Consider the following 15,704-nt stretch of genomic DNA (forward strand, 5'->3'; position numbering starts at 1 on the left):
GGAAGGACGCTGCAGGTAGGGACAATCCACTGCTCTACGTCGTAGATCCGGCAATATAGAAGAAGAATTTGTTGAATTCGTTTTGTTTGTAGTCATGAGCGAAGGCTCTGTAGAACAAAAGGTAAATGAATGCTGCACGCCTGCTTCGTTTTATACCGGACATCCGGGGGCGGAGACCAGCATGCAAATTTCATTCGCCAAATTTCATTGGCCTTTTCTATAGTAGTCAGAGTTGATTGGTTCTCAAGGGCGAACCCCATCTGTCGTTCTCGACACAACGTCGAGAGACAGACAGAAAGGGAAGGGGAATTGTCAAATCTAACGCAAAATAATTATGGATTAGGCCTGCCTCAGGGATCGGTTTTAGGACTCTTGCTATTCTCCATATACATGCTGCTCCTTGGAAACATTATTAGAAAACATGTAATTAGCTTCCACTGTTATGCAGACGATACTCTATACGCTATATATATAATCAAGACCAGATGATTCCTTCCAGCTATCCAAATTGGCACGGTGCATCGAAGATATAAAGCATAAGAAGACTAGTAATTTCCTTCTTTTAAACTCTAACAAAACAGAAATATTACTGTTTCTATATTTCGGTTTATAACGGCCAAATTTAAGGCTGCACTATTACTCCAACAAATATTGTTAAAGACCTAGGCTTTGTATTAGACCGCAAACTGTCAGGTCTCGGGTCTAGCACCTATGGGTTTTAATTACAGTTTCCGCATTTCACCTGGGGTTTCTGATTTCCCAGCTCTTTTCTCCGTCTGTTCCTTATTATCTCTCTGTTTGAATTCCCTTGTAAACCCAGTGTTTCTCTTGTCCTGTGTCAGTCCATTTTGGTTTAATCACCTCATAGTTGTCTGTATTGCCTTGCCTTGCCTTGCCTAATTTATAAAGTGTCCTGTCTAGCATTTTGACCTCACCCGGTGTCTACCACTGCCTTGCTCTCTGTTTTACCCCAGTATCATCAGCTGGCAACTTCTACCCGCAAGGGACCCCTTTGCCACCTCTAAGGTTTTCAACATCTCGCTCCTGGTCCTTGGAGTACACCTGCTTGCTGCACAAGTCACCGCAGCTCAGCTGTTCTACTCTGCCATTCTTCTCCGGTGGAGGACCGAGAGGATCAAGGCTGCGGACTTTCTCCTATCAATCTAGTCGGGACGCCGGAGTTGTGCCCATTGGTTTCAGTCCATTGTTTCTTCAAGAGGAATCTCTCTAGTCCCTCGCTGGACAGATCTATCATTTTTTTGTGGATTTTGCTTGTCCCTCGCTGGGAGGATTTACTTTTGTGGAATTATTGCCCGGACGTTATTCGCTCGCTTCCCACGGCCGAGCGCTCGAGCCTTTGTTGACTGTTGCATTTATTCCCCTAGACTCTGATTCTCAGCCTTTTGTTTCACCCATTTCCACTGTGCGAGTGTTTTGTGAGGATCTAAATAAAGGTTCTATTTTCCCTGCATCTGACTCTAGAGTCGTTCCTAAAACAGATAACTGTCATTTGGAAGTCACTTCTCAAATGCCACAAAAACAGCCTTCTTCCACCTTAGAAATGTTGTCAAATTACGAAATATTCTATGTGTTGCTGGCGCAGAAAAGCTTATTCATGTATTTGTGACCAAGACTTGACTACTGTAATACACTACTTAGTGGTTGTCCTGCCATACCATAGTTAGTTCAAAATGCAGCTGCCAGAGTTCTAACCAGATCCAGAAAATACGATCACATAACCCAAGTTTTATCATCCCTTAACTTGTTACCCATTAAGTATCGTTTTGACTTTAAAGTTCTTTTAATTACTTATAAAGTACTAAAAGGTTAAGCCCCTACCTACATAAAATAGTTTGTATTTTATGAGAAGAGATCACTATCTCTAAGATCTCAAAGACTTTTGACAACGCCTAGAATAACTAAATCCACCAAAGATCCTTCTCATACATAGCACCTAAACTCTGGAATAGCCTTCCTGATACTATTCGAGGGTCAGACTCTCCCAATTTAAATCTAGATTAATGACATCTTTTCAGCCAAGCATTCACTAAATGCATAATATGCTAAATTAATGAACAGCAGCTACGCTAATTATGTTCTTTTTGCCCTCCGCCTCGAAATTCCCATACTGAGGTATGGAGAGATTACGTCAGGACCAAATTAACTTCATATGTCCATCCCTAACTAGAGTTTACAGCAGCTTCAGTTGAACATCCCGTGCCATCCTCCTGCAAGAGCCTGCGGACTGACTGACCATCCCGCCTCAATCTCAGGCAATTCCATCCCCAACCAATAGCATCATGATAGTTTGAAGTTATGGCTGCATTCAGAAACATTATGCTATTATTATTTTCCCTTCTTATAACATTCCTCTGTTGCCTGATATTGATAAAAACAAATAAAAATAAGACCATATTAGACCCAAACCGTTTTTCAACAAATGAAACTTCCTAAATCACAATAAATAAACTCTCCCTGTTCTTCATAAACATTTACTCAGTAACTTTTAATCAAAGTCACTTGTTTGCAGCTGTGACACATAAGAGGAGCATTGTTGGCTGGCATGCTCACCGGGACCGTGCATTTATTAGACATTATTTCTTAGAATGACCTTGCTTGTTCTATAAACACTATGCACAGTGCTGTGTTTTACATTTCTGTGTTTTTTAGATTTTCTCCTGTAAAGCTGCTTTGGAACAATCCACATTGTGAAAAGCGCTATATAAATAAAATTGAATTGATGGGTGGGCACCTAAACGCCTCGATTAGACGCTCCACCTTTTGCGCCTCCCCCTGAACCCGGATTTGGGCCTGGAATTTGCGCAGAGCTTCATCCAGCTCCATTCCTGCGAAGTCCAGTTCATCAACCACACAGCTTCAACAGACAAACAGAAGACATTTTACTAAAACCACTTTACTGCTATTTGTATTTTTACAGTTGTGCTCAAAGTTTACACACCCCTCGCAGAATCTGGAAAAATATGAAACCTTTGGAAAAATAAGAGGATTATTAAAAATTAAGGTTTATTTTTTATTTAGTTCTGCCAAAGTCATCAACACGATTCATATAAAATCTGGTGCGTGTAAACCTCTGAAAATAGTTTTGGTGTAAAAAATATATATTTAATTTCCTGAAAACATTTATGTATTTTTAAATCTTCTGAAGGACATTAGTAAATTAAAAAATAAGATGTATAAATGAAATAATAACGATTTACACCAAAACCTTTTACACCCACCTGACTTTAAATGAATCGTGTTGATTTTGTGGGCATCACTGAATGTTTCTATCTATTCTAATAGTTGTGTATGAGTCTCTTGATTGTCCTCAATGTAGAAAGAGGAATCTCAACATCATACAGTTACTGCTGGACATGAGTAAAATATCCAGAAATGCTGAAAAAGCAAAGATTGTGGAGGACCTAGATGATTGTTTTGAAGATCATTGCACAGTCTAATGACTCATCACAAACAAGAAACCCTTAAAAAACTGTGATTATAAAAATAAAAACGGTCATTGTTTAGGTAACATCATACAGTATTAAGAATCATGGGAGTGTAAACTTTTGCCCTGGGCTATTTTTAGAAATTCTGTTATTATTCTTTACTGTGAACTTTATGTTAACATTTCTTTAGTGAAATTACTTTCTCAGGGCAGGACTAAATTAAAAATAAACCTTAACTTTCAAAAATCCTCGTATATTTACGAAAGTTTCAGCTTTTTCCAGATTCTGCAAGGGTTGTATAAACTTTTGAGCACAACTGTAAGTACAATTTTGTTAAATTTGTATTAGGGGGACCTTGATATAAACTGTTACCCAAATTTCTAAATCAAAGTGTCAGTTTTTGTTGTTTGTCAGGGGAATGTGAATTAAAGGTACATTTCACCCAGAAATGAAAATTCTTTCATCATTTACTCACCTTCAGATTGTTCCAAACCTGTAAAAATTTATTTGTTCTGCTAAACACAAAGGACGACATTTGGAAAAAATGTCAGTAACCAAACAGTTCTCACCCCCCACAGACTCCCATATTATTTATTTTCCCTACTATGGCAGTAAGAGTGGGGGGGTGAGATCTGTTTGGTTACTGACATTTTTCCAAATTATCCTTTTAACCTTAGCAGTGTTTTAACAAAACAATCACACAAAAAATGACTCACTCCAGAACATCCCTGTTGAATTGTTTCTGTCTGTTTCCAAGAAATTCACCAATCATCTGTCGACTCAAGCCTTTCCTCTGTAGCAGAAAATGGGCCACGCCCACAGGTGTGTCGGGAACAAAGCCTCTCTCTGTCAGGTACTGTATGCCCTTCTCTGGCTTTCTGAAAAAGATTGTCATTTAAGGTTATCTTTATACCCTACTTAAAATACAAAGCTGTACCTGTGGGACATCACAGTGAAGAGTCCAAATCTAAAGGTGATGGAAAACATTAAAAAAAAAGAGGTACCATCTCATTCTAATGAATGGTGTGTGTATATAATATTACTTCAATAAATTAACTTGGTTATTAAAATATACTTCAGTCCGCCAAAGGCAGTTAATTTGCTTTGAGAGAAAATAAAAATCTGTAGAATTGCCTTTTCATACAAATTTATTTCTAACAAGACTATTTAAGTCTTAAAATGTACCCTCAGAAAATCAGCCATGTGCACTTTTCTCAGTTACTAATATGTTGAGTGTTCAAATTGTGTCAAAGCTTTGGGGGGACCCCAACCAGCACACAATAAATAAATACATAAATACATAAAATAAAGGCCTACAAGCATCATTCACATGATAGTTTGGATCACAATTTGACCACATTACATGCTATAAATGTCCTAAAAAAAATTGATAATCCATAAAAGAGATCCATATTAACAAATACAGTATAAAAAATAATGCGATTCCTTGGAGCGAGAGCTGGAGGGGATTCGTCAAAGTCAACAGTGGCTGTCTGTACAGAGCTGCCAAATAAGGCATTCATTGTATGAGCACTTTAAAGGTGTCAAATGGCGTAAACACATGTCTTTATTTGTCTTTGGTGTGCTATAAATTGCCCATGCATAAAATTGTAAAAATGAAAGTGTCGGAACAAAAGATGGATTCTATCTAAAAGGAATGCTCACCCAGACTTGCCTGAAAAGCCTTCTGTAACCACACCCCCATAAATCTAGGTCAGATCGTGGTTATACTCAAGTAAGGTGCGCAGTACAATTGCTTTGACACCTGATCTTCCGAAGATGGTAAGAAGTGTTACATTTCCATCACACGCTTGCAGTATTCGACCAATCACTTCGCACTGGTTAACTGGCCAATCATAGCACATCTCGCCTTTCAGAAATATGAGCTTTGTTAAAAATCTGCGCGTTTCATAGAGAGCGGGGTAAAGACGAGATACAAACATGCACGATATGGGGAAAATACAGCATTTTTTTAACCTTAAATCATGTATAGGCTACACATTTTATTACATCTAAAACAATCGATAATATTCGTTTTAGCCGTGTCATATGACTCCATTAAAATTTACTAACAGGCCCGGTTCCTGCCAGGGTGGGCTAGCAGGTATTTACCACACACAGTAGCCGCCAAAAAATTAAGAGACCATTTCAAAAGTTTTTTTTTCTGATAAGAATGTGTTTTTGTAAAATTATCATTTTTGTTTATTTCTGTGACCTTCTGACAACATTTCTCCCAAATTTCATATAACAATTTTGTGTTTTTTGCAGAAAATCAACTGGAGAAAAAAACGGGTCAAGCAACAGAAAAGACGATCTGCTTTTAAAAACAAAAACTTCACAAAAACTAAACAAGTTCATATTTAGTTATATTTCATTTTAGTCAACACGGCAAAGTATGGGTCAGCCTAGATAAGGATGAGCTGTCAGGAGATGGTATATTAAATTAGCCACGCCCCGCTTGCAACCCCGGCTCTAAATATGGGTGTAACCACCATCCATTCTCTTTTTTGCCTCCTACCTATCGAGGTAAGCTGTTCAGGGTAAGATTTTCTGCTTTTTCTTCATGGTATTTAACAGTCATGAATACCTTTGATGATAGAGATTTGGAGCGACGTGGGGCCACCCTCCCGTGGACCCATCACCTACAGTAGGGACCGTAAGGGGCCGGTGCAAAGTCGATCGGGCGGCAGTCGAAGGCGGGTGTTCTGCTGGGGGACTTCAACGCCCATGTGGGCAACGACAGTGACACCTGGAGGGGCGTGATTGGGAGGAACGGCCCCCCTGATCTGAACCCGAGTGGTGTTCTGTTATTGGACTTCTGTGCACACCCTTGGCCGGAGGTCGATGATCGATTTTGTGGTTGTTTCATCTGACCTACGGCCGTATGTCTTGGACACTCAGGTGAAGAGAGGGGCGGAGCGGTCAACTGATCACCACCTGGTGGTGAGTTGGATCCGATGGCGGGGGAGGAAGCTGGACAGACTCGGCAGACCCAAACGTACTGTGAGGGTCTGTTGGGAACGTTTGGCCGAATCGCCTGTCAGAAGGATCTTCAACTTCCACCTCCGGCAGACTTTCGACCAGATCCTGAGGGAGTCTGGAGATATTGAGTCCGAGTGGACCATGTTCTCCACCTCCATTGTCAACGTGGCCGGTGCCTGGAGGGGTAAGCAGTGTCCTTCCAACGCTGTTTACAGTGGAGGGGGCAGCTGTTGATCTTGACCAGGGATATCGTCGGGCGGTGGAAGGAATACTTCGAAGATCTCCTCAATCCCACCGTCACGTCTTCCATTGAGGAAGCTGAGACTGAGGGCTCGGAGGCGGACTCGCCCATCACCCGGGCCGAAGTCACCGAGGTGGTCAAGAAACTCCTCGGTGGCGGGGCACCGGGGGTGGACGAGATCCGCCCTGAGTACCTCAAGTCTCTGGATGTTGTGGGGCTGTCTTGGCTGACACGCCTCTGCAGCATCGCGTGGGGGTCGGGGACAGTGCCCTTGAACTGGCAGACCGGGGTGGTGCTTCCTCTTTTTAAGAAGGGGGACCGGAGGGTGTGCTCGAACTATCGGGGGATCAAACTTCTCAGCCTCCCCGGGAAAGTCTATGCCTGGTTACTGGAGAGGAGAATCCGGCCGATGGTAGAACCTCGGATTCAGGAGGAACAGTGTGGTTTCCGTCCCGGTCGTGGAACACTGGACCAGGGTGCTGGAGGGTTCATGGGAGTTTGCCCAACCAATCTACATGTGTTTTGTGGATTTGGAGAAGGCATTCGACTGTGTCCCTCGCGGCATCTTGTGGAGGGTGCTCCAGGAGTATGGGATTCGGAAACCTTTGCTAAGGGCTATCCGGTCCTTGTACGACCGGAGCAGGAGCTTGGTTCGCATTGCCGGCAGTAAGTCAGACTTGTTTCCGGTGCATGTTGGACTCAAGCAGAGTGCCCTTTGTCGCCGGTTCTGTTCATAATTTTTATGGACAGAATTTCTAGGCGCAGCCAGGGGCCGGAGGGCATTGGGTTTGGGGACCACACGATTTCATATCTGCTCTTTGGGGATGATGTCGTCGTGCTGGCCCAATCAGACCAGGACCTTCAGCATGCACTGGGACGGTTTGCAGCCCACTCTCACCTATGGTCATGAGCTGTGGGTCATGACCGAAAGGACAAGATCCCAGATACAGGCGGCCGAAATGAGCTTTCTCCGCAGGGTAGCTGGGTGATCCCTTAGAGATAGGGTGAGAAGCTCGGTCACTCAGGAGGAGCTCAGAGTAGATCCACTGCTCCTCCACTTCGAGAGGGGCCAGCTGAGCTGGCTCGGGCATCTTTTCCGGATGCCCCCTGGACGTCTTCCCGGGAAGGTGTTCCGGGCATGTCCCACCGGGAGGAGACCCCGGGGAAGACCTAGGACACGCTGGAGGGCTATGTCTCCTGGCTGGCCTGGGAACGCCTCTGTGTCCCCCCGGAAGAGCTGGAGGAAGTGTATAGGGAGAGGGAAGTCTGGGCATCCCTGCTTAGACTGCTGCCCCCGCGACCCGGCCCCGGATAAGCGGTAGACAATGGATGGATGGATGGATATAAAGATTTGAAAGAGCACATTTGCGCTCATTTTTTTGTTTGTTTAGTAAACATACACATTGTGAGATTATCGGAGCCTCTTCAACAACGAGGAGGAATGCTACCGCTAGTCTTTGTGATTAAGTTTGATAAATCATGAGTTGTCTTTTCGCAGTCACTTGATTATTAGCGACAGAGAGATGCCTCTTTTCCCATGAGGGGCAAGGCTACCGCTGGTCTTTGTCTGTTTACATTTGGTAGGTACAAGTGGTGTTTTTGTTTTCACATTCCCTTGATTATAACCGACAGAGAGATGCCTCTTCTTTCATGAGCGGGAACGCTCCCGCTAGTCTTTGTATGTAAACGTTTGGTAAGTTATAAGTGTTTTTTTCACAGTCACTTGATTATAACAGACAAAGGGGAACCCTCTTCTCCCATTAAGGTTAATTCCACCTCTAGTCTTTGTATGCTTACGTTTGGAAAGTTATAAGTGGTGTTTTCACAGTCACTTGATTATCACTGCCAGAGAAGAGCCTCTTCTCCCGTGAGGGTGAAAGCTACTGACTTGTGGAGAACTGTTTAGGAAAACAGCTATTCAGTCACAGAGTCCACTTTGTTTTTGGAAAAAAAAGCCTTCTTCTGGTTCCGATATTCCTTGTTAGGATGCAAGAGGTGCAGTGAATTCAACCCTTGCAATGCCTGTAGATATGGAGACACTCCAGTCAGGACAAGATATTCAGGATGACGGGGTCCGACGTAAACAAGCAAACAAACGTAAGCAAATACAAGGGGACCTTGGTCACCTGCAGACGCAATTGTGAGGTATTCAAGAGACCCTAAAATCCTTGACGGAGGCTCAGCAAGGGGCTACAAAACCTCATGGCTTGGGGTTGCCAAAACCAAAATGGCCGTGCCAGAGAAGAGCCTCTTCTCCCGTGAGGGTGAAGGCTACTGAATTGTGGAGAGCTGTTTGGGACTACAGCTTTCCCTTTCTTTCGGTCCCTCGACGTTGTGTCGAGCCGACAGATGGGGTTCGCCATCTGACTACTTTAGAAGAGGACAATAAAATTGGGATAATGAAATTTGCAGGGCGGTCTCTGCCCCCCGATATGCGGTATAAAAGGAAGACGGCGTGCAGCATTCATTTATCTTTTGTTCTTCAGAGCCATCGCTCATGATTACAAACTACTTAAAAATCTTCAAGCAAAATTGCCCGATCTACGACATGAAGCCACCAATTCATCTGCTACCTGGGCTTCGACTACGGTTCGCGTTCGAGGGGTGGGCATATCAGTACAGAGTCCTCCCTTTTGGTCTCCCCTCAGGGAAAAAGGTGTGTGGGTACTGAACTTTCTCGACAACTGACTTATCTTGGCACACTCGCGAGATCTGTTGTGTACACAAAGGGACCTTGTGCTCCGGCACCTAGATCAATTGGGACTACAGATCCACCGAGAAAAAAGCAAGCTCTCCCCGGTGCAAAGCATCCTCTTTCTCGGCATGGAACTCAACTCTGTCACCATGTCGGCACGACTGTCCGAAGTACACGCCCAGTCTGTGTTGAACTGCCTGAAACACTTCAGGTAGTCAGCGGTCTCCCTAAAACAATTTCAGAGGCTCCTGGGACACATGGCGTCCTCGGCGGGGGTAATACTCCTCAGGTTGATGCACATGAGACTGCTCCAACACTGGCAATATAGTCGAGTTCCGAGGAGAGCGTGGCACACCGGCAGCAAGCGCATGGTGATAACGCCCCTTGTTCCCTTCCCTTCCGGGAACAAGTGGTGAACTTGCAGGCACTCCCCATTGGGAAGGAAGACCCTACCCCATCCTTGTTGTGTCCAGTACGCGCATTGCGCCTCTACATGGACGGCACGCAGAGCTTCAGGAGCTCTGACCAGCTCTTTGTCTGTTTCGGAGGACAGTCACCAAACAGTGACTGGCGCACTGCATCGTGGATGAAGCGGCTCATCCAGAAGCGGCTCTCTGGCAAACATTTGTAGAGCTGCAGGATACGCCCAACCCCTTCGCAATGTTTTACTGCCTTTGCGTAAGCCTTGCGTAAGCCGTCCTGCGTGGCATCATGTAGGACTGGCATTCGGCGTGGCGTATGCCGGCGAAAGCACCTCCCCACCCTCCAGCAGGTTGGGTCAGTGGGATATCTACGTCCCTTCTTACCCAGCCACATGGTTAAGAAAAGGCATCCCATTCCTCTCCCTTGTTACCCAACCACATGGTTAAGAACAGGCATTCCATCCATCACTAAGTAAGCACCCCCTGTGGGTCGGCTGGGCAGAGCAGCCTTACCCCTTAGGCCGTAAGAACATATTAACTAACCGGACCTAGTTCTACCGGACGTCTGTAACACCCCCTCCGTGGGCTGTTACGTCTAATGTACCCTCATGAGATGGTTCCCAATCCTGGTAACCCATGACCTCCCCCAGGTGGACCTCCACCTCGCGTTCAAAAACTCAGTCCGCATGTTTCATGCGATCTCCCCTAAGGGCGAGACCATATCTATATCCACTGTATTCCTCCCACCGGGTCGGAAGTGGCCTCTGCAGCGCATCCCTAACTAAGGAAGTCGCGCTCACCCGGTGTAAACCCTATCCGAACGGCCTCTCGCCAGTAGAGAGCTAAGGTCTCCGTCCGTGAAAGGTTACCGGTCAGGGTGTACCCATCTTTTTCCAAGAAAGCACTGGGATCCCCCGACCATCACACTGGAAGGTTACAGTTTCGTGAAAGCCTCGTGCTGACAGGCCCAGGCCTGCTACCGTCCTTTCGCTAGAGATTGTGACACGATACGACGTTGTGGCATTTTCCATAGGAAGCCCATCTCTCGGCTCGACACAACGTTGAGAAACAGACAGAAAGGGAACGTCTCGGTTACGTCTGTAACCTCAGTTCCCTGATGGAGGGACGTTGTGTCCCTTATGCCATAACCCGTATCGTCCTCTGCTGTAGTTGTGAGAGGCTCTCAGGCTCTTCAGAACAAAAGGTAAATGAATGCTACACACCGTCTTCCTTTTATATCGGATATCAGGGGCGGGGACCGCCATCCAAATTTCATTAGCCAAATTTCATTGGCCTTTTCTATAGTAGTCAGAGTTGGCACGTTCTCGACACAACGTCTCGTTCTCTCCATCGGGGAACTGAGGTTACAGACGTTACCGAGAAGTTTGAGTCACAGAGGCCTCTTTGTTTCTGGAAACAAAAGCCTTCTGGTTTTGTAATTTCTTGTTAGGATGCAATCCATGGCCAACGGGGTCCAAGCACGCCGTCAGGTATTGCTTTCTCATGCTAATCTGTTGGATCAAGACTTCATGGCAGTCATTGCAGCCCCAGTGGTGCTTGGAGAGGTCTTTAGTCCCCCGGCAGAAGCTGCCTTGAGAACAGTCTCGCAGAACAAGAGAACTAACCAGATCTGTGTTTAGAGCACCAGATACTAGTGTTCCGCGTTCATTGGCCGGGAGCAGTGCCTGAGCTCGGCCTGAATCACCAAGCCGCGCCTTTGTAAGTCATCATCCTCCAACTCCACGTTTTTCCGACCAACATCTCTTGCACTGGCGCCAATGCACTCGATGTCCATGGGTACTGAGCACCTTGGAGTCCGGTTACAGAATGCAAATTCAAATCGAAACCAACCCAATTCCAAGGGATTGTTCCTATAGTGTTAAGAGGAGGTTTCAGTTATTCACCCTATTTCCTCATTTCAAAGAATGATGGCGGTCTTTGGCCCATCCTGAACTTCAAGAAATTCATGACAGTGGATCTCCAGGATTCCTACTTCCATATCCCAATTCACAGAGACCACAAGAAGTATCTCAGATTTCACTTTCAAGGAAACACTTACGAGTACAATGTTCTCCCCTTCGGGCTGTAACTGGCCCACTGCGGTGCTCACTCCACTTTGTCGCCAAGGTCTCTGTGCCAATTACCTGGACGATTGGATAATCTGTTCCGTTATAGAGGTACAGGCCAGGAGCAACACAAGTATGATCTTAGCCCACTTGAGGAAAATGGGGGCTGACTCTGAACACCAAGAACAGTTGTGACATTCCTGGGTTTGAGTTTGGTTTGGATGGTGATGAGCATCTCTGACTCTACAGAGACAGTCAGTGATGAAGGACTGCCTGTCCGAGTTCATCACAACAAGTTATTGTGAAAACTGGTCAGAGACTGCTTGGACTAATGGCAGCAACAAGTGAGATGGGCTGTTGGGGTTGCTTCATATACGCCCATTGCAACAATGGTTCGTAAAATAAAGTAAAGTAAGTCTGTACGAGAATGGACGGCGACTGATTCCCAGAGACCGGGGTTGTCTTACAGAGGTAAAATGATGGCTCTCGACTCCAGGCCTGACGGAGGGACTCCAGCAGGGCCCGTTATGTTCAAGGGAGATCATGATGCTTCACAGACAAGCTGGGTTGCTGTCTGGGGAGGCAATCCAGAAAAAGGGGAATGGGATGCCTCCTGGGTAGGAGAACACAGCAACAACTTGGAGTTGGAGGCTGTATTTCGTGCCCTGATCCACTTTATGCCTCAGCTTCAGGTGAGACAAGTTATTCAATTAAATTCAAGTTTATTTATATAGTGCTTTTCACAATGTGCATTGTTCCAAAGCAGCTTTACAGGGGCAAACAGGAAAAACAGAAAAGGTAAAACACAGCACAGTGCATGGTGTTTATAGAACAAGCAAGATCATTCTAATAAATAATATCTAATTAATAAATAAATAAATGCAGTCTCCCGGTGAGCAAGCCAACACTGCCCTGCTGTGGCGAGGAACCCAAACTCCAATGATTGATTAATGGAGAAAAAAACCTCGGGAGAAACCAGGCTCAGCCGGGAGGGCCAGATCCCCTCTGACGTGTCATAGCTGCACTCAGTGACCCCGACCAAAAGCCACCGAGCAAATATCCACGAGGAAGATGGAGAGCCCACCATCTGCAACCCAGAAAGTCCCACTCAACGAAAACCGTGCAGGTTCAACCCGGTCCCACTCCACGATCAACACCAGAAAAACAGAGGAACAACCAGGGAAAATAGTAATGGCATGTTGTAGCTATATTCCTCTGTTGTCCGACAATGACCACAAAACAAGGCCAAACCGGACCCACACAGCTCCACCAGATGAATCCCCACAACCAACGAGCCGCCCCACTCCCCACAAACACCCACCCAACAACCTCCAATCAGGGCCACTGAATGCAGCTATAACTTCAAACTGCTGACATGTGATGTAAGTATAGCATTAAATACCAAGTGTAACTTCAGCATTAATGTGACAAGTAGTCCATCTTTGCTCTTGGTTGGGGATGTAGTGGTCTGAGCTGGGATGGTCCAATGGTCGTATTTCTCTTGTCTTTGTCTGTTTGTCTGTTGTGTCGTACAAAAACCACCAGGGTGGAGTACGTTCAATGCCCCTACACAGGAAGACCCGGGATCTCCTGTTATGGGCACAGGTTTGAAGTGTGTCCCTAAGGGCTGTACACTTGCCTCGAGTGGACAATGTAGCAGCTGACCTCTTGTCAAGGGGGGTCCGAAGCCAGGAGAATGGCGACATGCTGTTCCAGACCCCATCCCATCTGCCCTGCCAGGGCACTGGAAAGGTACATATCTTGCACAAAACAGATCAGTTTTTGTGTGTTATGGTAATTTGGTACAAGGCCAGGCATTGTCTAAGGAGAGGCTGTCGAAAATAGATTGTCAGGTTGAACTCCCCCATCACAGCTCTGGGATGCTTCCCCCTTAAGGGAGTAGTGGCCCACTCTACAAGAGGAGTGGCTGCCTCCTAGGCATTGTTAAGTGGGGCTTCTTCGGAAGATGTCTGCGCAGGAGCAGAATGGTCATCATTGCTGACATTCCTATCTTTTATTGTCTTGATGTGGCTATGAAGGTCTCATCAACTGTCCTGCAGACAGCAGTACTGCCTGATCGGACTTGTGTAAGTGATGTACAGGTTAATATTATCTGGGTGCTAAAAATCCTCTGATTTAACTGTGTACATGTAAAAATTGTTGAGGTCCTGACGCCCTCTGCTTACCTGTGTAATAATATTCTATTCAGCATTGGGGTGTTTTCTTGAGTTATTGCCCCGCTTGGGTTGTTCTCCCCTCCTGACCTTATCTGGTATACAGTTGACCCATACTGTGGAGTGTTGACTAAAATGAAATCGAACGAGGGGTTACGTAAGGTAACCTAGTTCTATGAATAACTCAGGGAGTACTTTTGACTACTCGGCAAAAGAGAATGGGTGGTGGTTCACACCCGTATTTATAGCCGGTTGCAAGCGGGGCGTGGCTAATTTGATATACCATCTCCTGACAGCTCATCCTTAGCTGGGCTGACCCATACTGTGGTGTGTTGAACTTATTCATAGAACTAGGTTACCTTATGTAACCCCTCGTTTTAAGCAACAACAAACTAATGTTTGTGAATGTTAGAAAAAGTAAAAAATTATGTTTAATGAAATAACCCAGATTTTTTAATTGAGTTTATTATCATGCTCTCAGGCTTTCATATTGCTGACTGTCATCTTAAGGTTTCCTTTTGTTGGAATTCAACAAACACTGCAATATATGACTGTAATACATGCAGGATTTAAATGATTTATGATGTTTTAAATATAAAAAAACATGCATTCATTACAGAAGACTGAGAGATTAAAACAAAAATAATTGTTGTTGATTATTGCTAGATGATTATTATAGTAATGGTGTGCACTAGATTTTACTGATGTTTTACGCATTAATAAAGCGGTTATGTAAACTGGACATAAATAGAAGCCTATAAAGTGGGCTAAGAACAATCTCCATCACTGACCCATCACTAACTTCTGTTGAATTTCGCAAAACAATCCAGTTTTAATGTAATTATTCTAATTACACTGCACAATGAACTTTACATCATCTGCATAGCCTATTGCAACCAAATAATAGCTGTTTGTTAAGAACACAAAATAAGACCGCAAAAACTCCCGTTATGATAAATGAATCAGACTTTACTGCACAATCACTTTTACATGCTGTTTATAATAAACTCAAAGCAACTGTGCAGTGCGCCTAAAATTCCTTTGCACAGTATTTTGTTTCCACCATAGCATGTAGCACGCTTCCTGTAACTAAAGCCGCTATGAGTCGCTATTGCTTCCAGCCAATAGAAAAATACTGAAATTTTTGGTGTTATTTTTTTGTTCTCATTGGGTGGGCAAGACAGACGTTTAGGTGGGCTCAGCCCACCCCTGCCCATGCCTGGAGCCGGCCCTGGTGATTAATCTCATGATAATGTGGATCAAGTATGTGAAAGTAATCCATATGATCAAAGAAAGGGATAATGTAAAGGCAACTAATCCCCAACAGTGGGATCAGCACCCGGCACGAAGCGGGGGGTCTTGTATGACACTGAAGGGGCTTATTTCACTATAACAGCCGGCCCCTTGTAAATTATCCCGCTTATTACACGGCTACTTTCTACATGAGTGGACTGGACATGACATAAAAATCTGTTAACATTCGTCTAAAAGGTGAGAAACGACATTAAAATTTCACGAAAAGGCAATTTGGTTTAATCACTTGTAAATAGAAATGTTATTAAAACATATTTATATTTAATTCTTGAGTTATATTAAACTGTAACTGTAAAAATTATTTGCAAAAAATTATAAAAGTTATAGTTTGGAGCCGTTGTTGTCAGGATCCCTTGTTTTATGT

At 44.6% G+C, this 15,704-nt stretch overlaps 1 protein-coding gene across 14 annotated transcripts in view; it reads right to left on the reverse strand.

Annotated features, from left to right (window-relative positions):
• Positions 1-15,704, reverse strand: part of iqsec1a (IQ motif and Sec7 domain ArfGEF 1a) — a 108,937-nt gene that overhangs the window by 38,700 nt on the left and 54,533 nt on the right. For all 14 annotated transcript variants that reach the window (XR_008904804.1, XR_008904805.1, XM_056732458.1 and 11 more), the window contains 2 exons: positions 4,163-4,324; positions 2,753-2,875 (listed from right to left, as the gene is read on the reverse strand). Coding sequence is in view for 12 of the 14 variants with exons in the window: in XM_056732458.1 (XP_056588436.1) it covers positions 2,753-2,875; positions 4,163-4,324 (285 nt within the window). In the remaining 2 variants the exon portion in view is untranslated. The remainder of the gene's footprint in view (positions 1-2,752; positions 2,876-4,162; positions 4,325-15,704) is intronic.

Source organism: Triplophysa dalaica, chromosome 20, assembly GCF_015846415.1.
Source record: "Triplophysa dalaica isolate WHDGS20190420 chromosome 20, ASM1584641v1, whole genome shotgun sequence".
NCBI classification, from domain to species: domain Eukaryota; kingdom Metazoa; phylum Chordata; class Actinopteri; order Cypriniformes; family Nemacheilidae; genus Triplophysa; species Triplophysa dalaica.